Source organism: Fukomys damarensis, unplaced genomic scaffold (genome assembly GCF_012274545.1).
Source record: "Fukomys damarensis isolate Sample0158 unplaced genomic scaffold, DMR_v1.0_HiC HiC_scaffold_15, whole genome shotgun sequence".
Taxonomy (NCBI): Eukaryota; Metazoa; Chordata; class Mammalia; order Rodentia; family Bathyergidae; genus Fukomys; species Fukomys damarensis.
In genome coordinates, this window is record NW_022900927.1 from 37,172,485 (window position 1) to 37,196,701 (window position 24,217).

The following is a 24,217-nucleotide window of genomic DNA, read 5'->3' on the forward strand; positions in this document are numbered from 1 at the left end:
TATGTTGCTCTTTAATTTTTTTCCTTCTAATGATACGTAGAGAACTACGCAGAGAAGTGATAATGCTGGCATGCAGTTTCGGCAACAAGCACTGTCACCAGCAGGCTTCCACACTTATTTCAGACTGGATTTCTAGCAACAGGAACAGGTAAGTTGAAATGAAGTCTGCATTTCTGATATTTAATTAATTGTGCTTTCACATCTTGGTGGATAAATGTATTCCATCTTTCAAATGAACAAAGACAAAGAAAATACAAAACAAAACTTTGTTTTGTGTTCACATCTTCTAAGGGAGCAGCATGAAACCTCAATACAGTTATCTCTGGAAGTTTCCTCAAGTTTTAGGCTAACTTTGCTAGTCCAGGTCCTCATTATCTACATAGGTAAGATGTCACCTTATTTCAAGTCTTTGCCACCTCATAAAATGAAATAATTAAATTCAGGCCAAATTATTAAAGGTTCTTCATAAAGGTTGTGGTATTTATTCATAAACAGCATCACATATTATAAGCAAAGTAGAAAAAGAAATGTTAATATTAAAAACGAAAAGGCAAAAAAGGTTATGAAGCGATCTTTGCTCTTTCAGTGACCTTTGACAATGACCTTAAACTTATACCTTATCTTAGAATTTTATAATACACAATTTTCATACAAAATATGAGGTAAAAGTTATTTAATGGAATTATTCTTGAGTAAAATTTATAACTAAACGTCACTTGTTAATGAAAGGAATATTAAACATTAAGAACAAAAATCCAAGATCCTTGGTCTTCTAACTTTAGTGTTTTAAACTATCTTAATATGTTTGATATTTCCAAGGATTTTTTTATGTTCCATTCTTTTTACACTTTGGGCAACTGTATTCCTTTCAAATATCTGGCCTCTTTAATGAGGTGGAGTCAGAGGGAAGGAACAGGAGCCAGGGGACAAGCTGGATAGATGATGTTCTCTTCTTTGTCACACTGGGCTGAGCCCTGAGCAAAAGCTGGGAATGACTCCATAGACAACAAAGAAAGAGACTTGTTCTGGATAACCGTGGGGAACCACAGACAACAAGGCTTAAACAGTCAAATGATGTTTGTCTTGCTAAGAGTTATTTATATTTGAATTTAACATTTCACTGACTACAAATCAAAGAGTAGCTATTCTATTTTAAAAGTCTCTGAGGGAAATTGCTCACTGCATTATTTAGTAATTTGTCCTATATCTCACCTTTTGTAACACTTTCCCTACTTGCCCTATTAGTTAATTGTTTATTGCCTTCTACTAAGCTAAGAAGGGAAACATTTTATCATATCATCTGGCAGTTGCTCCATAATGTATTAGAAGACAGTGATTAAATCTGTCATAAATCTTTTGAATTTAGTATCTTCATTTTTAAAGTTTTCACTAATGATTGTTCCTTGCACCAAATTTTCTGAAAACTATTGCATTAGACCTGAATGTATTATAACAGTTTTTTTTCTCTTTTTACCACTTCCTTTAATTCTGCCACATATAATTAGACCATGAAATATTTTAGGAGAAAAAAAGACTAAATATACCATTTAAATTTTCTTATATTTTTCTGTAAATATTGCCCTTTCTTAAGGCTGTTAATTGCTTTTAATACTTTAATTAATTTACCCACATAGGTATTTTTCTTATCATTTATTAAAATTCAGTTTATACCATTGCATTAAGACCATTCAAGCCCAGCATCAGGCCCATGTTTTAAAAAAATATATAATTCTTGTGAATATGCTATTTTATAATTCATCTATTTAACAAGATTTATTGAACAACTCTTAGTATTAGCTAGAAGCTAAAAGGGAAACAAAAGACTGCAAAGTAATAGAAGGTACAGTTCTATTAACAAATAGTTTTATTCTGAAGCAAGACACAAGATGGTGAACATAACAAAGGGAATGGTTTCTATCTCGGGGGAATCTCATTTTCGTGCATGAAGGATAAACATAACTTTGTCAGAATAAAGGGATCGAACAAGAGACAGTAGTGACTGCATAGAATATGTAAGGTGGATGGGTGGGAGTTCTGAGCAGAAAGCACATAGATTACTAGTTAATTTAATGTATACAGTGAGAATTCTTGTGGTAATGGGAATGAAACCCAGACCCTTTGTACTGAGCTACAGCCCTAGCCTTTTTAAAATTTTTTATTTTGAGGCAGGGTCTTATTAAGGACTTGGGATCCTTTTGCTTCAGCATCCCAGAGTGTTATGATTACAGGCATGCACCTGCACATCTGGCAGATTTTATGACTTTTTAAAATATGAACTCAATTATCACATCCATAATTTCCTTGTAAATAATTGTTCATATATAAAATATCAGGTCATTTTTGTTTTGATAGCTTTGTCATTTATTCATGATAAAATAATTAAATTAAGACCAAACAATTTAAAGTTCTGTTGTGATTTCCTTCACTTTTATATCATCTGCTCTGCTAGTGGACAAATAAACACACTAAGTGAAGCTCACTGTGTTTTCTAAGTTTTGTTTATTCAGCCATCTGACATGCCACATGTCATGTGTGACTTCCTGCAGCAGGTGCACTTAATACTCACTGAGCTACCTATGTGTGAAAAGCAGGGATTCAACCTGTACTCTGTGGATGGCAGCTTAATAATAGAATGATAACAGTCATAAAATTGATGCTGAATTTAACTTTGTAAGTTAAGCCAATGGAGAGAAGAGTTGGTTTTTTTTTAAATGTACTTGTAGCAACAGGCCTAGTCTGTTTGTTTATTTGGGGGTCTTCTTTGTTTGTTTGTTTGGTTCTATTTTTATCTGCTTTACTGAAACTTGCTTTTGTTTTTGTCTATTTTACTGAAACCTTGAAAAGACTGATTTGCCCTTTTCTTCCTATTTCACATTGTCAAGTGGGAAGGGTAGGGGAAAGAAAATAAGGGAAAAGAAAAAAATATGAGAAAATGAAAAAATGGAAATAAAGTATTCATAAATAGGGAAGGGAGGAGGGGGTGAAGGGAGGGCAGGGACAAGGGGAAAAAAATAAGAACCAAGACCTGTCATAAAGGTACAAGATTCCCAATGATGAATGTAACTGTACTGTATACCTAAAATGTACCAATAAACTCAATGAGGAAAAAAAAACTGGCAAAAATAATTTAAAAAGAGAACATTAGAAGTAGTATAGCGCTAAACTTATAAAATGTTTCGATACATATATATTTATGTTAATAAATCTGCATAACGATGAGTCACGGAAGTAGCAGGGATGGCAAATTTTGGCGGTGCTATACTACTGTGTAGCATAATCTTGAAATAATGGGGAGATAATTAAAATCAGACACATTAGAATCAGAAATATGGAACATATGTAAAATTGGTAGAAAGAAGGATTATGTAACTGAGTAGTACACTGAATAGCTAGAGCTGGTGCCAATAGAGAAAAATTCAAGGTTTACAGTGGATGACAAATCGAAGGAATTGACATTCTGATTCCTGTTAAAATATTCAAATGTTACAGTGTGTTGAATTGTAATGGTGATGTCATGCATAAAAACAGATTGAGCTACATTTAGGTCTCGTTAGTCTACGATTTGCAGAGTAAGTTCAGCAAAATGCCACATTTCAGAAACGAGACAAATTGCCAAGCATTTGGTGTAGAACAATAGCAATGATAAAAAAAGATTTTAAAACCACGAGATAGGGAAAGAAGTCTGTAAGACCTGAAATTTTATGAGAGAGAGAGAGAGATAGAGAGAGAGAGAGAGAGAGAGATTATAGTTTTTCTTTGTATTAAAAGCATAATTAAAGGGATAGAAAGCGGTTTGTTTCATTTGTTGATTTAAATAAACAAAAAACAATAGGCCTAAATTTCACTGAGTAACATAGGGAATATACACCTACTTCAGATGAATTACTATTTGAAAATCTCTGTATTAAATCACCCATAGAGATTGTATAATTGGTGATAGAGATTATAGCTTTTCTTTGTATTAAAAGCATAATTAAAGGGATAGAAAGCGGTTTGTTTCATTTGTTGATTTAAATAAACAAAAAACAATAGGCCTAAATTTCACTGAGTAACATAGGGAATATACTGCTACTTCAGATGAATTACTATTTGAAAATCTCTGTATTAAATCACCCATAGAGATTGTATAATTGGTGATACAGAGGTCACAGTATGGGATTATGGCTTTTTCTGTAAATAATAGATTTAAACAAATTAAATGTGTGTTCACAATAGTAGATTTTTAAAAACACATTAAAAGGGACAATAAAAGCTTTAGAATAATACAGAGTGAATGTTTCATTTATTTAATTTAAAGTTTTTAATCAATAGATAGTGATATGCTTTCCCTAACATATTAATTTAAACTGGAATCTTTGTTTTACTTTAAAAATGCCCTGAAACAGCACAATATCTTCTGTATTGTTAATGCTTATTGAATTGATATCAATTGGAAGTCTATTTTGAAATTGAAAAAAAAAAACATTTTACAATAAAAGTCGTAAGTAGAAGAGCCTCTTTGGAGCTTTGCAACATGTATAATTCATAAGCCTCGATAAACATGAAATTAATCATAATGTTACTAATATGATTGCATTTAATTATGGCCACAATCAAAACTATATTTACTTTATTGAATGTTTATTACATTTCAGGCACTGTCATTGTTATCTGTGTCTAACCTCATCTTTATTTCTATTTTTACCAAAGATAAACCATAAACTATGAACGGTATGCAACCTGCCAGGATTGTATAATCATAGGCGTTGGGCCTGACCTTCCATCTCCAGCCAACCTTACTACCTCCCTGCACCCATCCCTACTGCACTGCATTCACTGGTGTATCACACTGCTATACATCAGTAATATAACATTTCTCCAAAAATGCGAAAAAGTAAACAAAAACTACCTAAGAGATTTTAAGGGCTCTTAGCAGTAAGGGTTGGGCACATTTGTGTACATGGGGTTACATGGCAGAAGTCACTAGTTTTTAAGCTTGAGAGTACATCAGAATCATTAGGCGTATTTATTTGTAGGTCTTGAGCCACCAAACTTTCTGATTTAGTAGGTAGAATGAGGCCAAGAATTAGTGTTAATAACAAGTTCCCAGTTAATGCTAGTTCTGCTGATCTGGAGACCACAGTTTGGGGATCACTGATGTAGGCAAGAGTACTGCCTATGGAGTAGGGGTAATTTTGATTGAATTGAAGCTATTTTATTACATAACCCTGGGAACATCTCTTAGCTTTCCTATTCAAAGAAATGACAGTATTAATACAGAGCACAAAGGCTTTGAAAATTAAATGAAAGAATTTATATATAATACCTAGAGATAATTAGAAATCATAAAATAGTAAGCTTTAGAGTTATCCTTATTTGTTTCTGTTTGTGTCTTTATTTTGAGGCAGGGTTTTGCTATAAAGTTCAGGCTGGCCTTAAATTCACTATGTAGCCCAGGCTGGTCTTCCCTCAGCCTCTGGAGTGTCAGTATTACAGGCGTGTGCCACCGCACGGGGCTCCTGCATTCATTTTGACTACATCTGTGTAATGAGTGGTGTGAATCTTAAATAGGGAAAGCAGATAGAGTAACATACGTTAAGTATCTTTACTGTTAGGCCTTACATTGGCTTTTCATATGTAGTAGGAGGAAAAAGGGCTCTTTCTCTAGGATCTGTAAATGTCTGAATGATAAACCTAATGTATTCTTATTGTCCAAGTTTCCAAGGTTTTATAGTCTTCTTCCCTTAATTCTTTACACTGATTTCTTTGGTATTCTTCTTGTTATGAATTGTTCCACCATAAAGGTTTAAAGCCTAAATTCTTACACTAAATTCTTACCAGGCCTTGAAGTTTCAGGGTCTGTTATCACAATAGGCCTTTTGTAGAGGAACATAGGAGGGAGTTGGTTTGGAGTAATGAAAACCACAGGGTGGCTAATACCTCCAGGGAACTGGGGCAAGAATTGGGCTTGGCTTCTACTTTTACTGTTGAGCAGATATGGCTTTAGACAAATCAATTAACTTCTCAGAATCTTATCTGCATTTCAACAGTGAAGAAATTGCTTGCCAAACTCCAGAGTTTGCATGTTTCTAGTAGCCCAAATTTTTGTACTTACTATGTATGAACATAAACATACCTTTTTTCCCCTACAATGGGTCTAGTTATGGTTCTCTTTTGATTATTTTGTCAAAGGGTATATGCTATTTTATTTATACATTCAATAAGGATATATTGAGCAACTGTTATGTGTTGTTATGTGTTGGACACACTGAGAGACACTTGGAATACAGAGATCATTCCTTCAACTAACACTTGCCCTTGTTACTTGGTAGGTATTAAGAATGCATAGACATAGGGGCTTGTGTAGCTCAGTGGTTCTGGTGCCTGTTTCGCAAGTGTAAGGTCCCAAGTTCGATCCCCAGTACCAGAAAAGAAAAAATAATAATGCTGACTTACACACCCTAAAGCATGGTGGGGTAGTAGGAAGAGAAGACAGCAAATGAAGTTCACACAGCCACCACACAAAACTAAAAATGAAATTCAAGTAAGTACAACCAATGAGAGGCCTGTGGCCTGAGAGATTTTCATATAGAAATTTGATCAATGCAAAGATATCAAGAAAAACATCTAGTTCTGTGAGCTGGTAGTGGAAATAAAGAAGTGGAGACATTTGAGAATTACTGAGGAAGGAAGACTGACAGGAGTTAATGATTGCATTTTGAGCAACACAAAGAGAGGCCTTAAGGGCAAATCACTAGAATAATTCAATAGGGCTTAAGTTTTATGCATATATGTCCTCTGAAGTAATATGCTTAGGTTGACATGTAAATTTTCCCATCATCCATTTAAATAATTATAAAGATTTAACTTCTAGTATGTTGTTAATAGACATTTTAATGTAAAATCCCTTCAAGTCTTTTAGATGCATCACATGAAATCTAGACTCCACAGCTAGCATTTTTACTTACCATTATTAATTAGAAAATATGATTAAGTTCTTTCTTAATTATTGCAGTTTTTCTTAGTACTGGAGACTGAACCCAGGATCTGTACATTGAGCTACATCCCTATCACTTTTATTATGGTTTATTGTGAGACAGTGTGCTGCTAAGTCATTAAGTTGCCAAGGTGGAGTTTAGTTGGTGACCCTCCTGCCTCAGGCTCTCAGAGTGCTGGGATTACGAATACATGCCAACTGGCTCTCTTTACAGTCACAGATTTGTGTGAATGTCTATTCATTTAACTAATTATAAGTCTTTCCACAAAATATACAAAGACCTTTACCTATTTTTAAATATATGTGTATATCGATAGATACGGATATAGGAAAATAGTATGTATTCTGAGAATTCATTTTGTCTGGAATTTATTTTTATAGACATCCCCAGGAACCTTAGGCAATTATTCATTTTATTTTGATTCATTTTTTCACTTAGACTATATAACTCCTTTTACTTTAATTTTATTATAGAATAGGCAGTTTATAACAGTTTGAAGTAGTTCTCATGTTTTCCATACCTATATTTAAATGCTTAGAGTACTATTTTACTAGTGCTGCTTTTATAAATCAAATTATACAGCACTTTACCTTCTACTGACCTCTGCATGGAAAATTGTGTTTCATCTGAAATTGTTTACTTTTTAGTTTTGAAAAGTTCGAAAGTATTTACAAAGTGGCTATAGTCTTAGTACATTATGTTAAGTAGCTTAAAACTGAACTATATTTTTAACCATTCACATTTTCCCTTACATGTGAAGTAGTACAATGCCCTACACTAATTTTGTTTGGCCAGTCTCTATTTCATACTTTGCACAAAATGGAACACTATGTGTACCTCCTAATTTTACCCTGCATGTACAAATTCCACTCTAAATTGACTTCATTTAAGTGAAGCCCATTGAGGTGAAGAGGAAAATACAGAGAAAAATCTACTTGTAATGCAGACTGAAATAATACTTTCACTTATTCTTCTGTAGTGCAAAACTTGGAGCACATTTTTTTTTTTGCTTAATAGAATTATATGCTTAGAAACCAAAAGGATAATTTTCTTCCTTCCCTTCCTTTTCTGTCCTAGAAATTATAGATTTCTGCAACCATGCCAGGCTGTCTAGTTGTTAACTGTCAGGCAAATAACCAAGGCACAGAGACTTAGAAGTTGGCCAGGAGGCCAATTTAAAGCAGGAAAATAAGTTTTATGGGAACTGCTAGTATTCACAGTTATCATCATAATGCTAAGTGCAATTAATGATTTATCTTATACGAAAACTTCAAAATATAATTTTAAAAGCAAAATAAAAATAGATGATAGAAAATGGGTAAATAGGGCCAGTGATTTAGCTCAGTGGTACTGCTGCCTGCCTCGCTAGCAGAAGGACCTGAGTTCGATCCCCAGTAACAAAAAAGAAAAGGAAAGAAAGAAAGAAAAAAAATGGATAAATAGGTTTTGTGTAGATGGGAAGGTGGGAAGGGGACCTGGAGTGGAGAGAATAGGCTCATGGGAAAGAGAAGAAAAATGATTAATATGTGCCTGTATGTGTGTGGGTTTCCAAGAAGAATATAATTATTAGTTATCACAAACATGTACTTAAAAAAGTAAGATTCCCAAATAACATACTAAATTTCATTTGTTTAATATCCAATCTAAAAAATATCATGTTATCAAAACTTTATTATCAATTTATCCCTCCATAGTGTTTGAGACTGAGAAGCAAGATCTTTAGCTCCTTACACCCCTTATTGTGGCAGCTGCAAGTGTTGCAGGGCTTGTTGCAGACTGGTATTTGACTAAAGGTATTTCTGATGAAAAGTCAACTTAATTTTTAATATTCAGCTCTTTTTGTAAACTAAAGTATTTTGCATAATTTTCCATAGGTATGTCTACTTATTTTAACCTATGTTAATTAAAATTCTGATAGCATTTGATTCAGATATTAAATATATTCTTTTTCTGAAATAGTCCTGGCGTCACGCTGAAAGGCACCAGAGAGATGGTGGTGAACAGCTCCAGCCTTACCATCTAATGGGATGATTCTGTGGTAATCAGAAATCAAACACATAAGACTAACTGTGATCAATGCCCAGATGGAAAGAGTACAATCACAGGACACCTAGACCTGTTGGTGAGGGTGAACCTCCTGCAGATCTGTCACTGTCCTGAGGCCTACAGGAAAACGCATGTTTCCTGGGCTTAGAAGGAAAGGGGAATTTGAGACAAACAACACTTTGCAACATGGTCCTCCTTCTCAACATATTTTCTTAAGATCAGCTTTTGAGATTTTTCACTAATTTAGCTGATTGGGCCGAAACTGTACATCATAAGAATATACTCTAAAAAGTTTTCTGAGTTTTTTACTAATCTGTTTGTTTTAATTTTGTTTGCTGAGGGGCATAAAAATTTGAGATGATTACAATCCTTCCTCAAAGCTTTAGGGGATCTCTATTCTGAAATTAGGGTCCTTCTAAGCTTAGAGTACATTACCTCAAAAGCATTTTGTAAAAGCTATACAGGCAGAAAAAAATAACATGGAATGTAATAAGTTTGCTCTTGTAAATTTGTCTTGTTCAAAAATCTTTTAGCTAGCTCACTACCTGAGGTCACACTTTGTATCTTTGTAAGTCTTCATATAGTAAGATACCTTAAATAGATTCTATACCTACTAATAAAAGGAATTAAATCCTTTTCCCCAAAAGCTTAACTGGGATCCCACTGAAAATGCTGCTTTTCCTTGATATTTGGAGAATTTAATAAATTTTAACTTAGTTTTGTCCATCATGGGATAAATATTTGACTGAATTACCTCATCGAGGGATTAATGACTTTGGTTGTATTTTTAATTTACTTTGTAGTATTCCAGGGATTTTACTTTCCTCCAGAGCTAATATACAGAAGTATATATTTATATTCTTTTCATAAAGTTACATTTAAACTTTACCACGTATTAATGATTTAGGTTCAAATGCAAAAATAATCATACCCTTATTTTCCCTCTCTCTACATATTTGGGATTTTCCCTATTTTATTTTTTAAAAAATACTATATTATTTTGCTAACCATATGTAGAGGCAATAATCAATAGTATGTTTCAAGTTATTATAATTTTTGTAGAAAAATGGTGTTTGAAGGTGATTTTTTTTTTCCTTGAGAGTATAATTTGCTTATCCCCATTTTGGCCAATAGTAATTTTTTATTGAACTAATATTGTTTACCTAATATCTAGCCAATTTCATGAATGCTGTTATTGAACATAGGTATAATCTATCAAAAGATATGCCAGTTGATTGGTTATGGGATAGATTTATTCGAACAGCCTGTTTATAATAGAAGAAGGGTGAAGTGAATGTAGATTTATGTGAACAACTCAGGAAGTAATACTGATTAAAGTTATTATAGTAATCATTATTATTTACTTAGCCAATGTAGAATATTAAAAAAATCTTGTTGCCTCCAAAATATTTGTACTCACATTGAGTGGACTATACCTTCAGTTTCATATGTTGAGTACATAAAGCTCATTCCAGTGACTTCTAGCTACTGTAATAAAGATATTTTCTGTACATTTTGCTAAAGTCACATTAAGTATTTTCTCTGTGGAGAGACTTTCAACAATACCAGCATTTCCTTTAATTTTTCCTTTTGTGATTAAAGTTTAGATCTGATCCTACCAGATAATCTACTTTATTTGAAGATATAAGTGAAAATCACTCACGTCAATGTTCTTTCTAATGATAGTACAACATTTCACATAAAATTCATAAAATACATAAGCATTAAATATTCTTTTATGTATATTTTAAATATAAGTGGATAAGAAAGGTAGAATTTGACAGCTTGTCCTTAGCTGGCAATAGCATGCAAACTAAAAGTAAATACATATGATTTTGTGGGTTGAATAGTGGCCTCTAAAAGATATCTCAAAATTCTAAATCCTACTTGGAATGTGACCTTACTTAGGAAAAAGGTCAGTGTAGATGTGATCTCAAATTATGGCTCTCAAGATGAAATCATCCTTGATTAGGGAGATCCTGACATGTAATTAAGAAAATCTTTAAAAGACACAGAAAGAAGACATAGAGAGAGGCAGAAAGTGATGTAAGACATAAATAGAAGTTGGAGTGATGCATCTAAAATCAAGAAATATCAAATAATGCTGAGCTACCAGACTAAGAGAAGCATGGAATGGGCTCTACATCAGAGTCTCCAGAAAGAATCACTCACGCTTGATTTCACATTTCCGTAAGGAGGTGCTGAAGAGAATAAATTTGTTTTCTAAGCCACCCTGTTTAGTTTGTTATGGTAACCCTAGGAAATTAACATGCATATTTTCCATATTTGTTTTATGTTTATTATTTTTAGTGTTTTCTTTGCTACAATATCAAAATATATTGCAAGTTAAACTATTAACTTTAATTTCACTCTACTGAAGACATTCATAAAGGAAATAAGGAATAAAAGTTACCTCTTGTTGTTTACAAACTACAGACAGTGTGCAATCATTACCTTTCATAACATTATATGAAATTGTTTAGTGGAAGAAAAACAAAGGAGTCATTGGTGGTATGGGCAAACAATAATGTATAGAATTTTCCTAACTTTCATAGTAAAAATTCATATTTATTTATAGTATCCCTTCACTTCTTAATATTTAGTGTCTTCCCCCTTTCACTTCTTCCAACTTCCCTTTTTCTTTCCAACACTGGAATTGCTTTTTATAATTAAAAATCATATAGAAAAATATTGAAGTGATTGTATTTAATTTTTATATATAACTGGAAATTTTATTTTATCCTTAAACATATAGTGCAAGTATTTAGTATACACTGTACTTTTTTCAGACATGTACAATACTATAACTGATACCTATCGGTTACATATATATGCTTATATTTCATGTATTTGAGTTATTTTATAAAATAACGAACTTGTATGTTTGCCCAGTAATATCAGTGCAAAATGTCTTTTTCCTTGATTTATAACTTCCTCATCTATTTACAGCATTCTCTTTTTCTCCAGAATCTTTGTTGTTTACAATAATTTTATATCACTTCACATAACAGAACAAGGTTCTTCATAGCTACTTTGAGTAGCCTTTATAAAATTTAACTATGTCAATTATTCTTCAAAATACACATATATTTGAGATCTATCAAACATTTTGCTGCTTTTTTAGATGTAAAAATAACAGGAAGGTCAAAGGATATTTCACAGAGCTCCTCAGATTTGATATACACAAGAACACCTATTTCTTAAAAATATTGTGTGTTCTTGTGTACCATGCTATCATTTTTAAAATGCAGCATATTTTCATGTCCCACGCTATCATTTAAAACCATGAATATATGAAAATTATATTTTGAGCAATATATGTATGCATACACATTTAACATACACAAAAAAGTAAAACAGCCAAAATAAAATTCACTTTTGCTTGAGGACTTTCAAGTGAGAAAAATGCAATCCTCTGACTCTTTGTGTGATAGTTTAGTAGTATGTATTTCCAAAAATATTAAATTATGATGGTCACGTCTTTCTGGGCTGGAGAATTGGTCTTGTTAGCCTCGGTGATCTGGGCAGTATGTTACAGATGGAGGTAAACTGCATTTGCACAGTCCCACACATTATGGAATAGTGCTTTGCTGCACGCAATAAATCTCTGTAATTTCTCAAACTTTGTATAAATAATGCAAAAGACAAGGACTACTGCCATAATTGTTCCTAGGACATAAACGTTATTTGTTGAGGTGGAGCCTAATGTAATCCTGTGGGGTTTTCATAGACACTCAGATCTTGGTCATAAATTGAGTATCAGTCTTTATGTATTTGCTATTGTAACTGATGTGTCATTTCCATGATTTACCTTAACAGTAAAGCTAAAAGAACTGATTCCTAATTATTGTAATCCAGACAAGATCATTATTTTTTGTACATGTAGATTTTATGTTACTACAGGCACTGAGATTACAGCTCTCTGAACAGAGATGAGTAAAGAAGCCATGTATTCAATCAGGATAGAGCAGAGGAACTGAGAGACCATAGATTGCAGCCAGGTGATTATCAGAAAGCTATTTGTCTAATTTTTAACACAGATATCCATAAAGGGCAATATATCAGGCATTTCACAACTTCTACTACAACTACATCCCTCTTAAGTTTTAAATTATGTTGTATTTTTACAGCTATTTGTGTTAGCAGACTTCTGCTCACTGTTTTAGAATGAACCATCATAGGTATCTTAACTTTTTCTATTTTTGTTACAAAGCATATTTTTGAGCACTTATGCTTATAGTTGATTGTTTGTAGTGCAAGAAAGTCTTAAGAGTTCTAAGTTGTCAAATGCTTAATGCTTCTGTGCTAAGCTTTTCAGTAGGATTTTAAAATTCAGACCACAGAAAAATTTTAGAAAAGTCATAAATTCTCCTCCTATTTACTTTTATCAATTTTACCTTTTTGTAGGTCTTTGTGGTTCGCTGTGAATGTTGGGAGCTCTGTATATTTCTCACTTTTGTTCTGTCTTTATAACTTTTCTTTGAAGTTTTCTTTTTGTTCTGTTCTTTTTAAGGTTACCTGGGTCACTCTGTTTCTTATACTTTAGTGCTTTAGTCATTATATTTTATAAAGTGGCCTTATAACCCAGATACTTCACCCTCATTACCATTCTCTCTCATGATCATCAAGTTTAATGGCTACTAGAAATTATATTTACTCTACATAGAATTTAAATACTGAAAACAAAAATTTGACTTGTATTCTTTCAACTTAAAGTGAATGTCCTCTTCAAAGTAAATTCATTTTAATTTTTAAATTCACTTAAAAGGAATGCAGGCATCTGAAAACATAATCTTCTTTTGATATATTCAGGTTGTTGAGAGTTAAATCCATAAATAAAGCAGCAGCACCAGCAGCAGTTCTTTTTCATTTCAGATAGAAAGAACAGCCTATGGACTTTGAAACCTGCAAAATTACAACTTCAAGAAGGATTAAAGATCCTTTCAGAATGGATCCACATATTCTTACATGAAGTTTTTCTATTCACCATCACGTTGCTCTTGCACTGTCCTTTGAGGCCCAGACAGACTATTTTTGAGCTGCCCTTTCCTTTGTTCTGAGGCTTTAGTATTCCTTTATGTTATACTTAAGCTTCAGGGACAATGAGCAAATGCTGGGCAAGTGAGAGAACCTCCAGAAACAAAGCCATTCTAGCTACGACATGAAAAGTGCCTCGCTAATGGTACTGCTGCCTGATGACCTCCCCTCTGGTGAATGGCTGTGCATTTCCCATGGAGTTCTGTCCCTCTGCTGGAGACATTGTAGAGACAACTGGAAATAATATTCCTCCTGGTTACCATGATTGTTACATGAATTTGTGACATCGTATTTGATTAGTAACTATATCAAGAAAATTAGGTGGGATTGTTACACGGAATTTTATTTTTAAGGCCTTATTCTGCATTTGCACTGTCAGTCATGCTTTTAAACGAACTACTCATTCACATTTGGTGAGTTTGTTTAAACATTTCTTACTACTTTTTTTTTTAAAGGTTTCACTCATTTGGGATAGATAGGGATATTGATTGTTACTTCATACTAATAATATTAGTCATAAAAGTAATGAGGAGGAGGAGGGGTATTACCCTATATCAAGATAATTTTTTATAACCCCAGCATTGGACTATACATATCATGAAGTTAAATACTGTTTAGCCCTTAATATGGGCCACACAGTGTGCCAGGCAGCAGAGATTATATCAGACATTGTAACAGCTCTTTGAGGAATTATTACACCCATCTCCTAAATGAGTAGTGGCAAAGTCAAACATTCCTTCTAAACAGCTTCAAGCCTTATTCAGGGTGTCTTTCTCAGAGCACCGAAGAGGGCCTGTGGAGTGCAGGTAGAGAAAGATAGGGTAGCCCAGCAAACATCAACCTTTGTAAGTGTAAGATTATTTTTTAGTTTCATATTTTGAAGCTATAGATTATTTGAAAGATAAGAATAGTACAGATACTTTTAAGACACAGCAAGATTTGAGGTATTGGTAGTAAAGCTTCAATGAAAGCTTTTAATTTTTAGTTAGAGTAGGCAAGCCATCTCTCAAATGAATGAATTAATCTTACATTAATTAAAATTAATTAAATGTGAGGCCTCACTTTATGTCAGTGGCATGTGCAGCACCAGTGAAAGGAAGAGTGCCTCTTAAGCAGCCGGGGTTTGCAATATTTCTCATTGTCTTTGAAAATAATGAAACCCACATTTCAACATTTCAATGTTAATACAATCACTAATGAAAAGAATTTTGTACTAACAGAGAAAGAAAGGACTTTAGAACTCCTGTATTTTATCCTTGCCCTATTAGGGCGAAAAATGAAGTCCAAAACAATGTCCTTGACTTACCCAGACCTACAGGCAGTAACTGACTAAATTACTTCTGGTGAGAACCTTCTCAGAAATAAACTTCTATTGTGATCGAGTCTCAAAAGTAATATTTTAAAATAGTATTTTTTTTCCTTCAGCAAGTATAAATTTTATGGAAGATATATGAAATTTATCATGAGGCATTTTATGTTATTCAACAATATTTCTATACATTGGGTGTATTTTATTGAAACAATTTTATATTTATTAATGTAACTATATATTTGCTTATTTCCAAAGTAATGGTAATAAGTATTAAAGTATTAAACTTGAAATATGTGAGTTAGCAAAAAGACTAGTTACCTGTAATGCCTGAACTTTGAGGCAAATATTGTTAATACTCTCTTGATAATCCTTTCAGTCTTTTTTCACTAAGAACATACATGTTAGTTTTTAAAACTTCACACTTTGGTATTAAATACATTATAGGTTTATTATGTATTGTATTCTGTCTTTAATAATAAACATTATCATATTATTCAATATAATCTATGATATTATTCTTAATTCCCCTTTAAGTTCAACCAGTACCTCATTTTTGGTATTTTAGATGAGTCTAGAATTTTTGTCTTAAAAAAGCAATACAGAAATAAACTTTTCATTGAAGAATCTTTGAATTTTTTAATAGTTATTTACTTAATTTATCAATACACTGCAAAATGTCAATTTCTTAACCACCTTTCTATGATTTGATATCAGTCCACCAGTATTATGGATGGAAGGTCTGTGCCCCTCCAATCCCCAAATCCATATGGTAACATCCAAACCACCAGTGCGACAGTAGTAGGTGTAGTACTTAACTTTGGAAAGTAATTAGGTCACAAGGGAGGAGTCATCTCATAAGGAATTAAAGCCCTTATTGGAAACCACCTCAGAGAGCCCTCCAGCCCTCTTTGTGCCATCTGAGGATAAAATAAGAAACCAGCAGTTTGCATATACATCCCTAAAGATGTTTCTCCTTAGAACACGACTTTGGATGACCTTGGTACCTCAGACCCTCAGCCTTAAGAACTGTGAGAAATAAATAAATAGATTATTTTTAATTTACAGAAATAAATAGAAATAAATTTCTGCTGTTCATAACCATACAGTCTATTGTACTTCGTTATTACAGAACTAAAACAACTATCATTGTTGTTTAAATTCAGTAAAAAAGATTGCTGAATGATGCACAGCTTTATTTTTCTACTTATTTTTTAACATGTGCCATCAAAACATTTAGTTTATGTATTTATTTAAAAATGATATACTGAATGTCTGCTTCCATTATTTTTATCCTACAAATGAACCGTCATAATCCTTTTTTAAAATAAGAATGTACTAATGGCCATAGTACAAGTCATATTAATTAGTAGATAATGTCTGCAGTGCTACTACCAGAAAAAAGAGCAAGTCATTTCATTTCAGGTAAGTATGAGCCTATTCATCTTGTATGAAGGTAGCTAAGAGAGACATGTTGACTATGTGTGTTTACCATACCTAGAGAAAAACAGCACAGGTTTCCTTCTTAGTTGATAAAATTCCATTAAAAGATGTACTTCTGAGGTAGTATTTAAAAATAAATGACCATTGGGATGTCACATCTTCTTTAACAATTTTCATATTCACTAGGAGGGACACTTTTTCCCTGTTTTCCTGGTGTCACATGTCTACCAGGACTCATTTGTACCGTTCATAACTATGGGTTCTGTGGTTTCTTAGCTCATGCTTTACAAACAAATGAGCTTTTTCATTTGTTCCTAATGACTTTGGTTTATACAAAGAGATCTTAAACTGTCTCCAGAGCAATCATTTTGCTAAAATGTTATTAGAACATCTTCTCAAATTTAGCAACAAAAAGTGATTTCATTAACAATGGAAGTCATTGGGAATTGAAGGCCCTTAGCATATTCAATAATTACCAACCTCTTGTTTTGTTTTCAGTGATGAGTAAAAATGATCCTGTGAATTGTACATCAATTCTTTATCTGGTGGATGAGTAAGGAAGATGAGGAATTGATGGGGTGGGAAGAGATGCTAGAAAATCTTAGCAATGTTATTGGACTAAGCAGCTCTTTCTTTGCTGTCCAAAGAGCCATATGACCTCTCCAATTGTATTCCCTAGGTTCTGTTAATAGAGTCATTTCTGTCCTGAGATTTGGGGGGATCTGTACCTAAGGCTGAGGGTCAATGTACCGTCAATAGGCTTCAGATTATATACGTAAACATACATGTGTTTCATTTTCCTAAGAATTAAATTTGGTCCATCTATTATGCACAAAAGAACTGCTGCTGAGAAATTTAAAACTTGATCAGCACTTTCATGCAAAGTATATCCAAGTAACAGATTACTTAATTCAATCTTTTTCTTCATTAAATATGGAGACAGAAAATCCCCCTACTTGAGACAGTTTGCCTTCAAGGGCCTTCCAAGGCCAATTGTGCTAATTTTTTTCAGGGTATTGGTCATTTTTACCAATACTTTATTTCTCAATGTCTTTCCACAATATTTCTCATTTCTGTATGTATGACCTCCTTACCATACAGCAGCTCTTTAGATAGACTGCTAACTTACCTCCCTTTCAATCACGCAGAGTCTGTGTTTTAGCAAGGATCACCTCAGTGCTTGTGAATACAGAGTACTTCTTGGTAATCCAGTCTTGCCAAAATCAAATATTCTGCAAACATGACTAATTCTAGGTTTTAAAATTAATTTTAAAAAGGCTTAAAGGCCATGCCTGTGGTGAGGTGAATTTTCAGAGCACTGTATTTTGGCTGCATTGGTATTACCATATCATTGATGAGGTACTGATACTGCTTGTATCAATGATTAGGCCCTAGCTTGATAATGCTACTACTCTCTTAAAGGGAAAAGTAACCTTGGAATGATGTCTGAAAGCTGGCAAAGTAGGAAGCTCTGGACCTTCTTTACCCCTACAAACACACTTTCATTAGAAACTCATGGACAAATTATCTTTTAAGAAATCCAGAAGCTAAGTGAAAAACTCCTTTACCATTAAAAATGTAAATTCTGACTTGATAAAGCCAGTAGGTAGATGCAGGATATATATTCAGCAGTATTTCTACCACTGGCATAGCATCATATGACCAGGAAGAGATCCTCTGGGTACCAGCATCTCTCGGGGTAGAAAAAGGGGTTCGCACACCCTAGTTTTCTCAGGATGTTCTCCAGATGGATAGCTATCTTGCCTTCTCCTAGAGTTCTGAAATGACTGGCCCAGTCTTCAGTTGAGGGAGAAAGGAGACAGCAATGTGAACTCTTGACACCATAAATTATCTTCATGGTTAGCATCAAGTAAGAAGATTAAAGATACCTGTTCTTGGCTACATCTTAGGGAAAAAAAAAAGTGGCCAAGCCTCTCCAGAACAATCCGGAGAATTAGCACATGCCTCACCAGTCTTAGAGCTTCCCCTGGACTGCTGAGCCAGTCCACCTAAGGGAAGAGCAAGCAGCAGTTTGAACCAGAGGATAGCATATATCCTCCCTGAAGCACAGAGCAAATTGGAGTTGGGGTGAGATTTCAAGTCTTAGTTGTCACGCAGAAAGGGAAAGACATGATCTGTGTATCCTTGCCTAGTTTCTCCAGAGCTGCCCAAAGAGCCAACATCTGATTTACCAGCCTTTGGAGTTCTGAAGGATCTGAGATAGTCTAGCCACCTAAGGGAGAACACAGACCATAGGTTGGACTCACATACTACAGGGAGAGCCTCCCTTCCTCTGAATTGAGTAAATGGACAAAAAACACCACTGCCCTCTTCTCTCTGGGGAGGGAAGGGGCTGGCAGAGGCATCAGAATCTTGAAATAAAATTTCAAAAATGGTCACAAGAATGGAAACAAAGCTTTTTTAAATAAGGAGAAAGGGAATTGAAAGGAAGGGAGGGGAATGGGGGAAAAGAAAAAAGAAGAAGCAAGCAGGCTCCTTCCCTCTGATCCTGAAAAAGCTGATAGAGATTTAAGGCACAGCCTTGTGAGGGTGGGACTGGGGAGGTCTGAGGTACGGGTGAAGTGGTACAGCAGAGCCGGGAGGGGACCTAGGATATATCACGTACAGGTACAAATTCCCTATGATGAATGTGATCATTATGTATATCTAAAATGTACTGATGAAATTAATTGCAAAGAAAGAATGGCACAGAAATTGTTCTCAAAACTCCTTTTGAATAAAAGACATTACTGTATTCATCCAGTCACTAATTTTTTGAATACTGTTACTGCATTATATGATTCTCTTTTAGGTAAAATCCAAACAATGAAATCTTATAAAAACTGTGCAAAATAAGGTCTGTCTTTACGTTCAACACTATGAAGTTTTTAATTAACAGAAAATCGCCATGGGTTGCTTCCTTAGAATACCACTAAATGTTAGAGACATCGTCTACTGTACTGGAGTATCGCTGCTGGATGACGATGTCTGGGAATTCATATGGATGAAATTCCACTCCACCACGGCAATTTCTGAAAAGAAGATATTATTGGAAGCCTTAACTTGCAGTGATGACAGAAATTTATTAAATAGGTGCGTTATTTGATTTCTGTTTGTTTTTTAATGAAGGTATTCTCTAATCAAACTGTTCTGAAGTTCATTGTATTTCATTGTATATATTTTATATATAATTTATATATACACCTTCCTAAAGATAAGGAAGTCTTCCATGTTAACATTATTAATGTCACTTCAGAAATATCTTTGTGACAAATTATTTGATGTAATCTATATATGTGTGTAAGAAAATATTTCAAAAGACACATTTATTGCAAAAATTTTTAAAGGGGAGTTTGTAATCTCAAGCCAGACTTGTGAATTAACCTATCCCACAGAAATTTTTAGAGTTAAAATAATGTATTTAATTAAAAGACTATAAATTTGGCCTCCTCCCTTTTTATAAACAAATTTGCTATATTAAATTTCTTTTAGGAAAGTTTTCACTGAACTACTCTTTTGAAGATTAGGAGAAACAACATTATATAAATTTTTAAGATTATAAAAAATATTTGTTACTGCCTAAGAATTTCTCCACAATTCTACCCTTCTAGGCTTCTAAATCTGTCCTTGAATTCAGAGGTTGTACTGGATCAAGATGCAATTGATGTCATAATTCATGTAGCTCGAAATCCACATGGCCGAGATCTTGCCTGGAAGTTCTTCCGAGATAAATGGAAGATATTAAATACCAGGTAGAAATCAGAATTCAATCATGCATGCTGGAATGAATAAGTTAAAGCAGAAATATGAAGGACAGAGGCCCAAGTTTTGTGCTATAGCGAAGATTCAAATAATACTGTAAGATTTTTAAAACAGTCAACCAAGATGCAGTTCCACTCTGAAATTCAGAATTATTATAGAAATTAGATAGTGCTATTATGTATTAAACCTTGATAACCCTAATTAATTGCATGTGAACACATGGAGTGTACAAATGGTTTAATACAACAATTCCCTGGAAATTCCATCAAACTGTTCAAAGTTGAAGAAACCATATGCTAAGGCTTCTATATCCTAAACACGTTATAGAAAACCATTTATAAATAAAATATAAGAAATGTTATAATGAGAAGCTCCTATAGAATTGTTTTAAATATAAAAACCTTAAAACATCTAAATGAAGCCATGGTATAGAGAAGAAACATTAATCATTTGAATTACTGTATGATTTCAGTGGCAGCAGAGTTCTTTTCCAGGACGTCTCATTTCATGGTGAAAATTCTTTAGCCTCAATTTTATAAAATGTTTTATTATGTATTTAAATCTATTATAATAAGTGCTAATGTGTCACTCTGATAATCTCTATGGGATTTTAAAATTAAAGTTTTATAGCATATGGTAATGCTGGATGTTCTTTTCATACATAAATGTTCCCAGATATTAAGCCAAATTATTATTCTGTCTCTTCAAAACTAACAAAAATATTGCTTTTAAGTGCACCTTTATCAGTTGCACTGGTATGATGAGTTCAATTGGAAATGGTATGTCATATTAGAAACATTTCTATCCCAGATATACTGATATTCTTTTAAGGAACATTGACTTTTTTTATATTTTCAGTTCAGAACTTGGAGTGATTGGAAGATTAGAGCTTGCTTTGTTGTCATGCTTATGATAGAGTCATATAACTGTCAGTCAGCTAAGGTGAAATTAATATATATATATACATTATATATGCACTTCACTTTAAAAAATGTCAAATGCCTACCAATATGTACATGCTTTCATTGGTTTTGTAGATCAGAGTTCAGTGGAATGCATCTCTCTCTCTCTCTCTCTCTCTCTGGGGCAGTACCCACACAATATGCCCAACCAACAATGTTTAGTTCTTAATATGTTTAATTTGTCTCTCAGAGTCTGTGGTCTCTATGCAAAAGTTAGAAAGGTTGCAGTTTCACTGTGGCCACAGTATAGTTGTATTTATCTTGACAAATAAGAGTGTCCTCTTCATCTGTCTCTACTCCTCTGTCCTTTGATGGTAAAGTTCATGGGGAGATCCTTTCCAAGATACTCTTTTCTTCTTGCTCTGCCAAGTTTTCCTTGTTTTAGTGTTCATTTACTTTTCTGCTTTCAATCACATCCAAATCTATGTCTCTATTTCGAACATTTCACCTCAGTAACAGTCTGATAATATCCGACTGTGCGCACTCTTTTGTAGTGTACCTGCAAAGCTGAAGCTATCATTACAATAGTCTTTTGTCTCCCTGACTTTATAATTACACTCACCACTATACACATACATAAATTTCTATTGTTCCAAGAATCTTTCTGAAAAGCAAGTGTAATTATTCCCATGTGGTAAAACTCTCCATAGTCTCATGCCATACTTAAAATCTAAGCCCCTTAATACTTTCTTAGCCTCTTTATTCTACCTTTGGGCTTACAGTTTGTGCACTCAGCCCCTAACTACTCATAACTACCTCCACATACCTTTTTTTTTATGTTGGTCCACTACCTAAAATAACTTTCTCAGAACTCGCCATACTCAATCTAGATATATCATTATCTTGAAGCCATTCCCAGGACCCTATAGCTAGATACCATCTCTAAATGCTGCATGGAATTTTATCAATGCCACATTTAGTTACATTAAATGAGAACTATCTGTTTACATGTCTAACTCTTCAATGAGTTAATAAAATACCTTCAAGAAAGATATTGGGCCTTATTTTTCTTCATCTGATAGCATAACTAAAATCAGTGGAGATGACCTTAGAAAAAAAATTAAAATATTAAATTAAAATAATATATTTTATTAATATTTAGTAGGTTAATTCTGTAATGACATACTGATTATATATGATCACTGATATTGTTATTGAATGCCTGTTTTCTTTTACATAGCCATTTCAATAAAATATTTCAATGCTGGAATTGTAAGAAATTATATGTCAGTTTATCCCCCTTATTTTTCAGAATAAAAAGCTAAGTTCTTCAGAAGCTAAGTTACTTAAGGTCCCCTAAATTAGGGAAGCATTAGAAAACCTCTTGTAAAGGCAGTTTGACCTTTGCTTCCTAAGACCCAGAATCTTACTTTTAGTGTAATTATCTTGGTTCTAAATGTATGATTACAGTATGATACAGTCATGTTCATGACAGAAATACTTAGCATAATAGAGACAAATTGTTAAGAGAACTCCTTTCATTCACTGATTCAAATTATTCATTGTCTTTGGTCAAAATTAACTGTGTTGGAAATACAGGAATTATGCAATCCAAATGAACAACTAGATATTCTCTGGTCAATGGAAGTATTATTGAGAAGTAATCTAAAATTTTTTATAGTAATATTTCTTAAATAATTGCCTGTAATAATGACTTTGAGACTTTTTCTTTAATCTTTTGAGGTATGGAGAAGCATTATTTATGAATTCCAAACTTATCAGTGGAGTTACAGAATTTCTTAATACTGAAGGTGAACTCAAAGAGGTAAATATTTGGAGAAAAATTCTATTTCTTTCCTTTTATAAATGTATGAAAGTATACATTTACCTACACTATTTCTTTTCATTGGACTCCATGAGATCCGTGCCAATTCCTTTTACACACCAACACATCACCTATGTAAAAGAATTTTCTCAATTCATTATTTGCAAAGGTGTTTTTAATATATTGAACACAAAATGTCTGAAAAGAGAGTTTGAATGTGATCATTTCCAAAGCTGGAAATCCAAAATCTATTCCAGAATCTTTGATTAGAATTGCTACTCCTTAGTTGAGTCTATGACTGCAGATTAGAACCCACTAACCAATAAAACTTTTGTGTAAGTGACTCAGTATTTATAAACAGACTAAGGTTAGTATTAAAGTACAGAAAGTGAGTCTCACTGATTTGTTGTCTGTCCTGTAAAGAAAACAGAAAACTGGACATGATGATAATGCTTCATGCTGCCTAGCCTGCTAAATTGAATTTGTATTTGTGGGAAGGAACATATCTAATAATATATATTGAAAGTAATTTTTCACTTGGCACAATCACAAATAAATTCTATTGATGAAAGCAATTTTTTAATTGAATAGCTAGAGTGCAGATTTGGGAGTACCTAACATTTCCTTTTCCTCTAGCTCATTTTTCTAGAAATGTAAGTGAGCTAAGCATCCCTTCTTTCCTCCCTTCCATTAACTCTAAAAGAGATGGACGTGAATGGTGAGGTTAGGAAGGTAGGGTAGAGGTACAAAATTTAGATTATATCAATTGATTTTAATGAGCTGAGCTTCAAATACCTCCGGCCTTTTCCTCTGTTGCTGTTCTCCATCATAAAATATGGCTGCTATTTAGTATTGAGAATCATGTTTGCTCTTCCGTTTTCACTGATGGAAAGTCGGACGCTGTGACCCAGAGTTA

General features: G+C 33.4%; 1 protein-coding gene across 1 annotated transcript in view; it reads left to right on the forward strand.

The window, feature by feature from the left end:
• Trhde (thyrotropin releasing hormone degrading enzyme) overlaps positions 1-24,217 on the forward strand; it is a 388,565-nt gene that overhangs the window by 357,592 nt on the left and 6,756 nt on the right. Inside the window, exons 15-18 of the mRNA XM_033763780.1 lie at positions 41-148; positions 19,738-19,905; positions 20,424-20,564; positions 23,220-23,301. Coding sequence (XP_033619671.1) covers positions 41-148; positions 19,738-19,905; positions 20,424-20,564; positions 23,220-23,301 — 499 coding nt within the window. The remainder of the gene's footprint in view (positions 1-40; positions 149-19,737; positions 19,906-20,423; positions 20,565-23,219; positions 23,302-24,217) is intronic.